Genomic DNA, 14,970 nt, shown 5'->3' with positions numbered 1-14,970 from the left:
TCTCTGCGAGGGCCAACGACAAGTGACCAAATAAATGCAGAAAATATGAAAATATAACAAAACGAATTTATAGAAAAGGTAGATCTTATTTCGAATCCGCGTAAGAGCATTGCGATCATTAAAAGAAATTATAAAAGCTTCGGCCGCAAGTGCTGTCAGCGAATTACCTAGTTCTAGCAACCTAAAACCTTAAACCTAGTTGAGTCGCAGCTCGATAACAGAAGACGGAAAATATATGAAAATAGTTTTGATTGATTTCAGACTGAACCTTATGAAAGCTACCTACGTACCCCTTTCGAGGATCAAGCCGAACGTAGTTCAAGAGTGAACCAAGAGATCGGACTGCTTGTGCGTGTTCATCTGGTAATCGGGTGCCAGTCATAGAAACAAAGAATGTCGAGAATAATGCCTCAAAGTTTCTAAGTGCCGGGAGTTCTCTCTTGTGCCTCTCGCATATGACTCCTTATATACTCCCTCCAAAGTCGGTTTGAACTTTTCCCTTCCTGCCCTTAAGCCGTCATAACTCGAAAATGGAGATATTCCATTTTTCTCGATCTTCATGATTATCCGCGGAAACTTAACATTTATGTGCGGAAATTTGACATTTATCCTTTCTTGCGGACAAAGTATAAACCACCATAGTATATATGGGTGTTTTCTTAAAAAATCGTAAGTGGGTTTCTAATAGTGTTTTAGACCTGTTTGGACCATCTTTCAACTCGAAACGTTTATTACGATTTTTATCGATAAAAATAAACTTTATGCAATTTTTATCGTAATATTTAAGTTATAACTCCAATAGATGGGAGTGAGAAATGATATGGCGGCGGTACTCGGTAACTAGCATTGAGGAATTGACGAGAATGCAAGGTTTTGGGTCGTACCCGTTGATCGATGTCCGAAACAGTTCGGTTGCTACGTAGCGACCAGGTCCGCGATGGATTGGTCGCTACGTAGCGACCAAACGAATAGCTTGATCGGTCGCTACGTAGCAACCGTCTCGTTACGGATCGGTCGCTACGTATTGGTCGGTCGCTACGTAGCGACTGGCTCGTTACGGATCGGTCGCTACGCAGCGACCGATCGAGAGGCTTGGTCGGTCGCTACGTAGCGACCGACTCGTGCGCGGGGTCGATTGCTATGTTGCGACCTTGTTTGAATCCTTTTCTGACGTTTCGTGAATGTGTTCTTTAGTTTCGATGATCGGGTCCCTTTCAGGGGGCAAACTTCCTTTTCTTTTGTATGATGGGTTGATGTAGGGATCCACCTGCAGCTTGTGCATGATTATCTCCGGGTCGATCCCAGACATATCTGCGTGGGACCAAGTGAAGCAGTCGGAGTTAGACCTGAGGAAGTCTATTAATCTCCTCCTTAATCCTTCGGTCAGCTTGGAGACGATCTTGAGATGTCGGGTCTGATCTCCTTCGGTTAATGGCACGTCGTCCATTTCCTATATCTCCGGTTCTTCGGTGTGATGAGCCGGAGACTTACTCTGTAATTGATAAGACCTTGGTCTTTCCCTTCAGAGTAGTTTTGTAACAGGAGCGGGAATACTTATGATTCCCTCTGATGGCCTTTATGCTTCAGGGTGTAGGGAATTTTACCATCTGGTGGAGAGTCGAAGGGACGGCCCCCATGCAGTGAATCCAGGATCGTCCTAGGATCATATTGTAAGACGAGTCGCAGTCAACAACAAGGAACTTGGTTGACACGTTGATCCCTTCAACGTGTGCAGGGAGGGTCACCTCTCCGACAGTTTATTTAATTATTCAATATTTATTTAGTTTTTAAATTATCTACTAATTTTTAAATAAAATTCAACATTTTGTAATAGCACCTTACACTAGTAAAAAACTTTCGCATAGCCACTACAACTCTGTGGCTATAGAGGAGAAATTCGTGGCTTGGGAGAAAAGAGCCACGGTTTTGGAAAGGAGAATTACCGTGGCTATAGCCTCGTGGCTGGAACTAAAACGTGGCTTTTCGTGGCTATTAGCCACGCTTTTCCCACGCTTCTTTTCGTGGCTTAAATAGCCACGCTAATAACTTCTTTAGCGTTGCTAGTTTTAGTGGCTATAATAGCCACGGTTGTACAACTTATTTAAAGTGGCTGTCGTTACCACGGTTTTGCCACTATGTATTCGTGGCTATAAAAAACCACAATTTTGTTTTTTATAAACGTGGTATTGGTTAGCCACGTTAATAACCATTTTTGTAAATGGTTTTCTTCTTTGATTTGTTTTAATTTTCCAAATTCAAAAATTTATATTTTCATTCAAATATTAAAACATTGCACATATAATTAAAACAGAAATTGCATATATATAAAAGAGTAGGTTCAATATTACACAAACTTAGATAATTATACAAGGAAGAAGAGTGTCTAAGAAGACTCTACAAAAGATGAGCTAGAGTTTGATGAGCTTTGTTACAAAAGAGAAGACATGAACCTACTTAGGGCTGAGGAGTTGGGACTTGGGGCTGAGCATAAGTCTGTTCAGTAGGTGCTTGTGGGGGACGAAGCATTTGGAGGAGCTGATTGATTGCATCTCTTGTTGATGCAAACTCCTGCTTCATCTCGGACACATCATGCTTCACCTCAGACACGTCCTCCCTCACACTTTGGAGGCTTGTCTCAAGACCTCCCACCCGCATCTCCAGCTCCAGGTTGCGCGCAAGACCATTAGGGACGCGTGAAGAAGGTGCTTGCTCCCTGTATTGGGCACTGCCGAGTCCATAAACATGCCCCCTCTTACCCTTAGCATTCTGTTGAACATAACAGAAAACAATTTTAATAAAAGCTTTCTTCACTGTAAATAAACAGAACATGCACAGCTCTAAGTCATATCTAATTCTACCCGCAAATAACCAACCACATTCTTAAGCAGCTCTAAGTCATCCAAATCCACATACAAATCAGAACATAAAACAACTGAAACCTAGTGTATGAAAGGTACCTTTAGATAAGCTTTGTTTATCTTGAGGCGAGAAGGAGTAGATGATGCACTTGGACTCCCGGGTGATCCGTCAGTGTTAGAGAGTTGTGTGGCTTCCATCTCGGCTTGAGTAACCAACTCTTCAGCACGGTAGTCCACAAAAGTTCCATCTGGTCTGGTGTGTGTCGCCCTAACTAGGTCGGTGAATGATGGCCTCTCATTAGTACCAGAAGCCACCATCTGCACAAAAGGAAAATAATTACAGTAGATTAGAAAGAAAAAAAGAACATTATTAAGAGTATAGACATGGAAAGATACCATGTTATACTCAATCCTTGCAAAAGACCGATGTCCTGCATTATGCTTGTGGCAGCCTTTACCCACAGGATCAGACTTGCGAGATTTTGCAGCCTTCTTGCTCTTCTTTTTAGCTGCCTCGGTCGCCCAATACTCTAACAGGAGAGTCCAGTCAGCTTCATTGATGTACTTTGGCTTCTTATGTTGCCTCTTCTTCTTGCTTATCCTTTCACCAATGGTTGTCCACGTTTCTTTCTTCCAAAGACCGTAGACTAAGTCATTAAACTCAGGGTCCCAATAGAAATTTTGCTACAAAAGAAAGAAAAACAGTTAGCGATTTTAAAACATGTTAACAGCATATACAATGTATACTAGTCACTTACCACAAAGGTTTGCCACCATGATTCCCTCCTTTCATCAGGAACCGTCCTCCAACTCTTCCAAGGCCCCATGTAGTATGCTTGCCAAGTTGCCCGAATGAAAGAGTTGACACATGGGTCAATACCAAACCTAAATCGATAACCAACATCAGTAACAGAAACAATACATCACAAAAAATCCTAAAAAATAAACAATCATTGCTAACAATCCTAAACAGAAACTATCCTAAGCAATCACAGCCATAAAACAATTAACATAAACTATTTTAGTCTAAGAAAGAGATGGAGACCAAATGTAATCTTACCATAAAGCTCCATTGATTTTATCTGGATGGAGATGAGGCTGTGCTAGCCTAGCAGGTGAATTGAGCATGGCATTGAGAGTCATCTGCGGATAGCTATTGGAACGAGAAGAGGAAGCAGCACGGTTCGAAGCCGGTCCAGTAGCACCAGGAGGCATAGAAGCCGGTCCAGTAGCACCAGGAGGCATAGGAGGAGGTACTCTTGGTGAGTTCATCTGTTAACAACCAATGACAAAGAAACATTAGTATACAAACAAATATAAACAGAGACAAAGCGAAACAAAAGAGACAGAGAGAAGAACATGAGAAATTTAGACAATTTTTTGGTCACAAGAACACTAACTAGACAGAGACAAAACCCCTAATCGAAACCCAAGTTTGGAACGAAATCAAAACCCTAGATTTGAATGAAATCGAAACCTTAAATTGCATGTGAAATCGAAACACACACAGAAGCGAAGAAATCAAAACCCTAGAACATCTAATCGATTCGGGATCTTAAGATTTCTGATTTAGCGGAGGAGAGAAAGGGGTTACCTTGAGAAATGAGAGACGGGAGACGGTGACGCTTGGAATGGGAGACGGTGACGCTTGGAATGGGAGACTTGAAACCGGAGAAGACGACGCGTTTCGTCAGTCGCGAGTCGAGAGAGAGTTTCGGTTTCTCTTCTTGGCTAAGTGTTAGAAGCAAGAGGAAAACCGATATAAACTCTTTCAGCAGAGCCACGAAAACAGCGTGGCAAATCGTGTCTTGGTTTTAGCATTAACCGCGAAATGTCAAATAATTGGAGCCACAACCGAATAAATTGGAGGCAAACCAATTGGCAAACCAAAATTTCCAATTAGCCACGACAATGCCACAAAAATGTAGTGGCTATTTTTTAATATAAACCGCGAAACTAAAAATAATTGGAGCCAGAACCAAATACATTGGAGGCAAACCAATTGTTTTTTTCCAATTTTCACATAGCCACTAAAAAGCCACGGAATAAGCGTGGCTTATTTCAAAACCCGAAACCACGAACATCTAACACATAAACTATAATCCCTAAACCCTTTCCCTCAACCTTATACTCACACAACAACTTACATACATATTCCAAAAATCTTACAATCTATTTTAAAACCTTACAATATTTTTTTAAACCATATATTTTACAACCTTACCATTTATTTTACATCTCACAATATATTTCACAACCTTCCAACTTATTTTACAACCTTACAACTTATTTTTCAACCTTAAAACATATCTTACTACCTTAAACACATATTTTACAGTCTTGGAATATAGTTTTCTATTCTGAATCATCATCTGAATCACGGTCTGCTTCTACATCACCATCAGATACATATTCATCGTTTGGAGGATTCACCGGAGCAATATCATAATCAGACACATCATCAACAACATGTGTCTCCACCCGTAACAATGAACTTTCAGCAACTTGATCACGTCTATCATCTTGCCATGCCGTTAACGCAATTTCTGGTGTTTCACAGATTCCTCGGGGAATAATTTTTGCGCATGCCCACCAATCATCGACTGACTGTCGACGTACCCGTGGATAAGAAATAAAACATGCTTGATCACAATTACCTGTTTATAGTACAATAACATCATAGTTTCATCAATAATATCAAATCCCAAAGAAATAATTATATATTTTTCACTTACCTGGTAATACAAAAGGATCATATTTTGCATATTGTCTTCGTGGTGAGACATCAACAAGACCAAATGGATGTATTCTCATACCGCGATTTGTTGTCTTGTCAAACCACGAACATTTAAAAACCATGACTTTCAAGCCAACATCACCATGATACTCTACCATCATGATCTCTTGTACAAGACCATAGTAGTCTGTCTCGTTGGTTCCAGGTACACATACACCATAATGTTGAGTTCTCTTATTTTGACCATGGTTATGAGTGTGGAAAGTGTATCCACGTGTGTGGTATATTGGCCAAGACCTGTAACTACGCCTTGGACCTTGTACAAAATCCAACATCCATATAGGAAATGTGTAAAACTGAGTCGCATCATTAATCTGTAATACAATAACATTGTTATAAAATACAAATTTAATTAAAAAAATTGTGAAACTTTATAATATAAAACAATAACTCACGTAGTCCTTGCACCAATCAGCAAATTTGGTGTCTTTCGCTTTTTGCATTGCAACTGGAGTAATATCAGGAACATTTAACGTCATATATTCTTCAAACATCCTGCACATAGACAAATCATAGTTATGTAACTAGAAATATGTATTTATATTATATTCTTCATAATATTAAATTACCTTTCATATGGAGCAAATGTTTCACAGTTGAGCATCATAAATGTCTGAAGAATAGTGTTATCTTCATCATTCAACCAACCAGTTGAGCATTGACCACTAATTCTCCCTTCATGGTAAAACAAGGGGGGTACATCCGGATAATTGTATGTGAAACGAATATCATTCGGACCTTCTGGAATGCTCATGATTTCAGGATGCCCAAAAAAATTTGAGGAAGCATTAGAAATCTCCTCATTTATCCATTGTGCAACTATTGAACCTGCAATATGTGCTTTGTTTTTGACCATCTGCTTCAAATGATACATGTATCTCTCAAATACATACATCCACCTAAAATGGACAGGACCACCTAAGGCTACTTCATCTGGGAGGTGCACAAGAAGATGTTCCATAACATCGAAGAACGATGGAAGAAATATTTTTTCCAAGTTACAAAGCTTCACACCGACATTTGCCTTTAATAGGCCAACATATGACTCTTTCAAAATCTTCGAAGAGATATCTCGGAAGAAGAGGGCAATATCTGTAAACAAAATATTTAAGTTAATTATAGCATCAATTATAGTAAATTAAAAAATGATGCAAACAAATAAATACCCCTAATCGCTGTGTGAACATTTTTGGGAAGGAGTTCAGCAAACGCAAATGGATATAGTCGTTCCATTATGACATGACAATCATGACTTTTCAGTCCATGTAACTTTAAATTGTTTTCGTCAATACATCGACTAAATTTCGAGGCGTATCCATCGGGAAATTTTATGTCATTTTTCAACCAGAGAAGAAATGCTCGTTTTCCCGCATTAGGCAGCCTGAATATTGGCACAGGCATCGTTCCATCCTCTTTCATCTCTAAATCCCACCTTTTGCATAGTCCTGGAAGATCCAATCTGCTTTTGATGTTGTCTTTCGTCTTTCCAGGAGCATTTAACAATGTGTTCGTCAGGTTGTCGAAGAAGTTTTTCTCAATATGCATGAAATCAAGGCTATGCCGAAGAAGATGATTTTCCCAATACGGTAACTCCCAGAAGATGCTCTTCTTTACCCAATTGTAAGTAACTCCATATCCAGATATTATCTTGGATGGGTTATCATGTCCATTCCCTCCACATTCCACAGATGATGATAAACCTTCGATATTATTTATCCTTTCACGCAATATTTCTTCTCCGGTCAACCATGGTGGAGGAGGATCTAAAACTGTTTTTCCCCGTCTAAATGCTTGAGTGTTTTTCCGGTAAGGATGATCTGCATCTAAGAACCTTCTGTGGCAATCAACCAACTATGTTTCCTTCCGTTAGATAACCAGAATGCACCAGTCTCATCTTGACAATATGGGCACGCTAACCGACCATGAGTCGTCCAACCTGAAAGCATTCCATAAGCTGGAAAATCGCTTATCGTCCACATCAAAACTGCTCGCATTTTGAATCTTTCTTTCATTGAAATATCATATGCCTCCACACCATCCCTCCACAACATCTGTAATTCTTCAATCAATGGTTGAAGGTAAATATCTAAGCTTTTCCTTGGGTGTTTGGGTCCATGAATTAGCACCGAAAGGTAAAGGAATTCTCTTTTCATACACATTCCCGGCGGTAAATTGTATGGAGTTACAATAACGGGCCAAAGGGAATGTGCTTCCCCATTCATACCAATCGGATTAAATCCATCGGTCGATAAGCATAGATAAATATTCCGGCTTTCAGCAGCAAATCCAGGATATACCTCATTAAAATGTTTCCACGCTATAGCATCAGATGGGTGATGCATTTCGCCTTCCGGAGTCACATGTTCCTTATGCCACCGCATAATGGAAGCTGTCGCCTCAAGTTGGTATAGACGTTTCAGACGATCTGCAATAGGCATGTACAACATTCTCTGCTTTGGCTTGTTTTTTCCTTTTCCATTGTTCGGATAGTAGCGATCTTCTCCACAAAACCTACAACTAACCAACTTCGCATCTTCTTTCCAAAATAGCATACAATTCTTCACACAAACATCAATCTTCTGAACGGGTAAACCAAGCCCTCGTGTCAGTTTCTTTGTCTCGTAGTATGTTGCTGGAGCATTATTCGGCTGCGGAAGCATTGTTTTAAATACTTCAGATATCTCATCTACACAAGTTTCCGCCAAATTATAATCCGTCTTCATTTTCAACATCCGCGAAGCAAGAGACAACTGACTTATTCCGTCTGCACACCCTTCGTAGAGAGGTTGACTGGCAGCTTCAAATGCTTCAAAAACATTGTCACGATATGGCTCTGCCACATCCGTCTCTGCTGGTGGTGCAATGTCCGCTGGTATGTATGGTGGCGCAATGTCCGCTGGTACTTCTAAATTATCCTGGTAGTGATCTTCATGAGCATTCCAAGTAGGATTTTCCCACATTTCTTCTTCACCCGTTGAATGATTCGCTCCAGAACTCTCACCAACAGTGTAGAATTTCTCTCCATGACTTGTCCAAACATAATAATTTCCCTTAAAACCGTATAAGAATAGATGTCTTGAAACAACTTTTGCATCTCGTTGCTTCACATTTTTGCATCGAGTACACGGACACAATAATGTTTGCCGCTCTTCATAATTGGCTTGATTACACGCAAATTGAAGAAATGCATTGATGCCTCCAAGAAACACTTCTGAAACAGAATTACTCTGAGGATCAATCCTTTGATCCATCCACTCTCTTGAATCAAAGTAGAAAGACATTTTAGAAAATTTGGTTGAAGAACAAAACTTCTAAATGTCTCATACGGGAAGTGAATATATGTTTGACATAGCCACGCCACAGCCACTTAAAATTCGTGACTATAAAAAAAATATCACTTCCGAACGAATCTTTCTCTGTTTCGGTCTGCAAAAGTTAATTTAGCCATGATACAGCCATGAAAAAAGCGTGGCCATGTACACTGTTGCATAAAACACAGGCGTTTTGATGTCGGCACAAAAAAACAAGACGTAGCCACGACGCTTTAAAGTGGCTATTTCGTGGCTATTTTAACTTCCACGTTATATTCGTTGCTGTACCGTGGCTTTTTTAGCCACGTTTTGTTTTCGTGACAAGTTCGTGGCTCTTTTTTGCGTTTACCGTGGCTATATCTTTTCGTGGCCCTTGCGTAGCAATTTCGTGGCTTATTTTATTATAGCCACGGTTCTGTAGTGGCACTTCCGTGGCTATGCAGTAGATTTCTACTAGTGTTAATTTTATTAATATGAAAAGAGGTTTAGCAGAGTATCAGAATCAAAGCATACAACAATACATTTTTAAGATGAACATAATAATAGAAAACCAATAACATGATGTTTCCTAACTCTTTTACAGGATATAATGATTCACTAATTTTTTTATTATTGTTTTCGATTTTATATTATCTTGTGTTCGTTTATCATCCATCATGATTCAACACTTTTTATCACTTGATAAATCAAGAGGCACAATCTATATGTTACATCATTGCTTCCACGTTTTCTCTGCGGGAGATAATAAGTTTTGTTGGTTTTTCTATCAAAATTCTGAAAAACCCTCTTATTGACTGTGGTAATCATCTGGCTTCATTTTCTTCCACTTCATGTATTTGCATACACACTTCCCTTCTATTATCAAATGAAGATGAAAACAATCTCTCTGAAGTAGTGAAATCGCAATTGTACATATCCAACTATTAAGTGAATATAAAATTCAACACTTTATCTTACTGATTAATAACTTAAAAATAATTAGTAGCACGTTAATTTCTAGAAAATATTATTGGATCCAGCTTGCTAAAACTATTTGAATATATAAAAAGTAATTTATTAAAGCTAATAAAAATAATTAGAAAAGTACTTGTATGTCTAAACTAAATGAACATAATCTTTATTTATAAAATATAAATGATGTTTTCGTAAAATAAAAATAAATTAATATGTTATAAAGTAACTGATTTCAATTCATTAGAATAGAATATTATGAATCTTGAGACCATGTTATTTGGCACTGATTATCCCTATCTACTCTTTATTCACCTCTAAATAATCTACTATTTCGCATTCAACATGATCACTATAAGTTTAAATATTTTAACATTTATTCAAAATACCACTGTAAATAGTCTAGTTAGATGCATATCAAAGAATATTGTAAAACAAATCATTCATCTAAATACCGCCGGACTGAAAACTATACTAAACTCTAATAAAAAAGACAACTATAAGTAAGCGAATAATTCCAAAAGTTAAAATATACTCCCAAGAGAGACTTCTCATTTTCAAATAGCTCTAACACCTTTGAAGAGACAAGTTGTTCCAATTCTTCCATGAAACTCTTTGAACGAACGAACAATACATCTTTGAAATCATATAACAAATGGCTTTTCTTATTTTATAATGATCAACAGAAGACTTAACATGTGAAAGTTTGACTTCTTTGTCGCCTGGTACGTATTAGGTGTACTCACATAATCACATGGGTTTTCTTTTAATCCATAATTTCTAGAAATATTCAGGACCTAATTTAAACTTAAATAAACAATAATGGTATGTATTGAACCAATCCACAAATGGCTTAGGGGGCAGGTCCTTTCCGTAACGTCCCAGAGTCCACGGTTACCTGCCTAAAATATCATAACGTGTGGTTGTGAATCATCAGTTAATCAGTGAACCAATAGTTTTTATTTTATTTTATCAGTCCCATAGTTGTACAGCATTGTGACATAAGGTACATGCAAGATGATTGAACCTAATTAACTAATCGTAACTATGATATTAAATTGGATAACAAATTTCAAAGGAAAACTATTAGCAAAACTAACTTTAGAAGAATCAGTTGTGTTCAATTTTGTAAAATCAAACCTAACCGATAAAAATATGGTTTGAATTTGGTTATACCAAATAAACTGTATGGATGTTATTACGTAAAAATCGCAATCTATGCATCAGTTATAAACCAACTAAACCAAAAATTGATTGATTAAATATAGTAATAGATAATAGTATAGTTATATGTAAACTAGATAATATTAGCAATATTATTTACATTGAAATTATTTTATTGATATATATTGATTGATTTGAATTTTTTTATTAATATAGTTTTTTAAAAAATTTTGAGTTATTTTTTTTTTTCGTTTCATAAATTTTAAATAAATATTAGTTTCTCCTTGGTAAATTAATTTTTGGATATATTTTATTACTTTATGGTATTTGAATATTAACAATTTTTCTTCTATTTATGATAATGATTCTTTAATAAGTTTTATTTTTGTTATTAATATTTATCATTTAAAATAATTAAAAATTATTATAGGAAAAATAATCTTTTATGTCGTAATATATTTAAATCTTTTGTCAAATTTAATTGATAAAAGCCCAAAGGCTTGTTTTACATTGGCAAAGCAGTAGAGCTTCAAACGAATTAGATTACAAAATACATTAATGTCTTAGGCCTCAAATGTATCAAGCGGTTCAAGCATAACACACAGCGGGATGAAAAATGGGTTACCATTCCGCAATGTCCTTTGCTTTTATTTTCAGTTAAAATTAATAATTTTTGTTTGAAAAAAAAGATGAAGAGCAGGAAAAATATTCTCTTGGACCACACTTAAATTGAAAGAAGGTAAGATGATGTGGATATAGGTGTGGTCACACCTATTGTTAATATTTATTTTAGTTTTTAGTTTTAGTTTTTTAATTATTAAAAATACAAAAAAAAAGCACTAGTTTTTACAATAATATGTATCTATATAATATACTTTAATTAATGTTTAAAGGGTAATTTTATTGAATAACAATTTTTAAAGTTTTTGTCACCAAAAAAGTTCCTAAGAAGAAAAATGACCAAAACAGATTTCAAACACATTTCTATAATTGCTTTATAGATATATAAATATATATAATTATATAAATATAAATAATTATTCAAAATAAAAAATATTTTTGTTATAGTTTTAAAATTATATATTTTCGAATTTAAAATTTTATATATTTTTTTAATTTCAATTTTATTATAAACATATACTATTTAGCAAAACTAACACATTACAAATAAAAACAACAATAAATAACACAGATTCGGAAAACGATTTCAAAGACAAAATAGTAAATGGAGATTATATAGCTCAACCACGCGGGTCTCGGCTGGTGGTGCATAGTGTTTCAGTGTCCTTAAGGGACCTCGATTTGAATCTGGGCCAACAAAGGTTTACCCATCCGTGTAGCCAAGCGACAGCGGTGTCTAACTCCCTTTGCGAGCAACCGGGTCTGACTGGCACTGATAATCAAACCCCCATCGGACTCGTCAATTGGGTCTCCGCTCGCCTGACACTCCTTGATTATAAAAAAATAAAGAGATTATATAACTCGAATAAGGGACAATACTGCAAATATATTGTACGAAAATTGAAATTTTTGAAAATATATTTATCTATATTTTGTCATAAAATAATTTTAAATTTATGTATTTATTAGTAATTATTATTCTTATATTAATATATATTTTAATTTAATTTGTATTCCACATAGCTTATCATATTTTTATTATGCAATCAACCTTTTGAAAATATTATCTTATATAAATTATTTTATTTTGGTGTTTAAACCGAAACTAAAAATTAGTTTATCTTTAAACTATAATACATATTATAATTCATTTAGTTTTGTTTAAACGGTAATTGACGTAATATGAAAGTCGTTACGCCAACCAAAACATGATATATTATTTTAAAATTGCATAATAAAGATTCAAGTCGTAAACTTTTGATATTGATTGACCTACATTTTTATTTTAAAATAACAAACTTAAATTAATTTTGTTTAAAAACAACTAGCACAATTCTATTTTTTTTTAAATAAAATAAGATATTGGCTATAAAGTCTTATTAATAGCATATTAATTTTTAGATATTTAAAATATTGTAAATAATATATATATATATATATATATATATATATATATATATATATATTAGTATCACTGTTTTTTAGTTTGTAAAATTATATATATTATATGTGTCACGCAGTCACACTATTCATTATATATGTAACCATCCATATTTTGTTTTAAACCGCTTATTTTAGACGAAACACAGTTATTCCTAGATTGCTTTATTTCAGATTTTATCTTTTTATCCTTTTTTAGTTTTACTTGTTCTGGTCAAGACACTTTATGGTACAATGAGGTAAGTTAGTCTTCGTTCTTGATCTCCTTTCAGCTCTAGACCTCTATTGAATTAGTGTTACTATGAAATTTTGTTTTTCCAGTGATAATGGAGGTTTTAGATTTAAATTTTGTGTTGTGTTCTAGTTTCTTATTTTTAGTTTGGTTATTCTATAACTGTAATAGTAAAATAAATATATAATTTATGAAAGAAATAATAGAAAATAATAAAAATAATTAAATGATGAAAGTTTATGCTATTTTTAGTTGTGAATAAAGTAAATATTTAAAATATATTTATATTATTTTACTTATTTTTTTAAATTTTAGTGATCAACAAAATAGATTCTCAAACTATAATGATACTTAATGTGAGAATGATTAGATGGCGCACAATTAGAAAGTGATGGGACAAATTGTAATAATTTAAAAGAAAAAAGATCTAAAATACAAAAAGTAAAAACATGTAGATACATGTCAACAAACCCCTTTTCCACATGTCATAAAAATAGAACAAAGTCTACTTTATATATATAGATATAGATATTGTTAAGCTATAGATTTAATGTGCTTATTATATTTGGTTGCTTTTTGACCTTTCTTGACAACCTTTTTTCATGTCAATAATTTTTTTTTGTAAGATGTAAATCAATTTTTGCTTTTCTTTCTGATGAGTTATTGTGTTCTGATGCATGTCTTACAATCCTAGCCGTTAGGAGTGATGCACTGACACGCAACACAGAGGCTATGTGTCATAGGGGAAAGTATATGGTAGGGGTAAAACGAGAAGATAATGTGACCTCCAATGTTAAGGGTATGTAGCAAAATAAAAGTCAGTTTAGGGGCATTGAACCAATTTTTGAATTTATACACCAATTATAATGTTTATGTATATTAATAAATTTATATTTCCAAAATTAAATAAATTATTGTTTTAATAAGATAGATAGATATGTCTTTAGGTTTTTTGTATGCCAAATAAATTATACTTCTATTTTTAATTTTGAGAAAATATTAACTTTAAATTTAGTTTTTGATTCTTATAATTCAAATATATATGAGTGAATTATATTAATTATCACATTATTTAACATATATTTGAGAAATAACTTTATATGTTTTTTTTTGTCAACAAATTTATATATTTTAATAAAAACATTTTATAGTCTATATTTTTATGTGGAATGAAATAATAATATACATGAATATATAACATTTAAAGTTTGAAGTCACATTAATAGAATTGTAAAACCTTACTGTAAAATTTTGTTAGAGAATAATCGAAGGTTTGGTAAGTTTGTTTAGAGAAAATTTTAATAAAATAAATGATTTTGGTTAAATAATTAAGTGTGGTAAGTTTAGATATAGAATAATCTAACAAAATAAATGAGTTGTGGATAACTATTTAATAGTTACTAAATCAGTGACACAAGTTATAATCAATACTATTAAAAAGGAATGAGTCCTAAAAAAACTACTTATACAAGGTTGTTGCACCTATTTATTTTGTAGTCCAACCTATTGTATACAACTAAATATTATTAACTATCCCCTATTATATAGCAACCAAATAATATCTTCTAACGTTCAAATAAATCTCATCCACTTTAA

The 14,970-nt window shown here is 34.4% G+C and overlaps 2 protein-coding genes across 2 annotated transcripts; both read right to left on the bottom strand.

Annotated features, from left to right (window-relative positions):
* Positions 1-2,454: 2,454 nt before the first annotated feature.
* LOC106429526 lies at positions 2,455-4,130 on the bottom strand. Its single transcript, XM_013870279.2, has 5 exons — positions 3,919-4,130; positions 3,617-3,743; positions 3,255-3,542; positions 2,958-3,176; positions 2,455-2,766 (listed from the first exon to the last, which is right to left on the bottom strand). Exons 1-5 carry the CDS (start codon positions 4,128-4,130, stop codon positions 2,455-2,457), a joined length of 1,158 nt encoding a protein of 385 aa, XP_013725733.2.
* A 1,083-nt stretch (positions 4,131-5,213) lies between these two features.
* On the bottom strand, positions 5,214-13,113 carry LOC125610223. Its single transcript, XM_048782376.1, has 7 exons — positions 12,328-13,113; positions 7,592-10,819; positions 6,948-7,472; positions 6,225-6,747; positions 6,051-6,150; positions 5,594-5,969; positions 5,214-5,515 (listed from the first exon to the last, which is right to left on the bottom strand). Exons 2-7 carry the CDS (start codon positions 8,934-8,936, stop codon positions 5,214-5,216), a joined length of 3,171 nt encoding a protein of 1,056 aa, XP_048638333.1. The 5' UTR covers positions 8,937-10,819; positions 12,328-13,113.
* Between the last annotated feature and the right edge of the window lie 1,857 nt (positions 13,114-14,970).

The sequence above is a fragment of the Brassica napus genome, chromosome A1 (genome assembly GCF_020379485.1).
Source record: "Brassica napus cultivar Da-Ae chromosome A1, Da-Ae, whole genome shotgun sequence".
NCBI classification, from domain to species: Eukaryota; Viridiplantae; Streptophyta; class Magnoliopsida; order Brassicales; family Brassicaceae; genus Brassica; species Brassica napus.
The sequence above is the reverse complement of the archived record's forward strand: the minus strand, read 5'-3'. Positions and strand labels throughout refer to the sequence as shown.

What these genes read in the sequence shown, in the direction of transcription:
- LOC106429526 (XM_013870279.2), bottom strand. Translation starts at nt 4,130, where the DNA reads ATGAACTCACCAAGAGTACCTCCTCCTATGCCTCCTGGTGCTACTGGA. An exon ending in AAAATCAATGGAGCTTTATG is followed by an intron (nt 3,744 to 3,918) that starts GTAAGATTACAT and finishes TTATCGATTTAG; the next exon opens with GTTTGGTATTGACCCATGTG. An exon ending in CAAGGATTGAGTATAACATG is followed by an intron (nt 3,177 to 3,254) that starts GTATCTTTCCAT and finishes CCTTTTGTGCAG; the next exon opens with ATGGTGGCTTCTGGTACTAA.
- LOC125610223 (XM_048782376.1), bottom strand. Translation starts at nt 8,936, where the DNA reads ATGTCTTTCTACTTTGATTCAAGAGAGTGGATGGATCAAAGGATTGAT. An exon ending in AGCTTATGGAATGCTTTCAG is followed by an intron (nt 7,473 to 7,591) that starts GTTGGACGACTC and finishes TCTTAGATGCAG; the next exon opens with ATCATCCTTACCGGAAAAAC. An exon ending in CGCCTCGAAATTTAGTCGAT is followed by an intron (nt 6,748 to 6,947) that starts GTATTGACGAAA and finishes TTTTGTTTACAG; the next exon opens with ATATTGCCCTCTTCTTCCGA.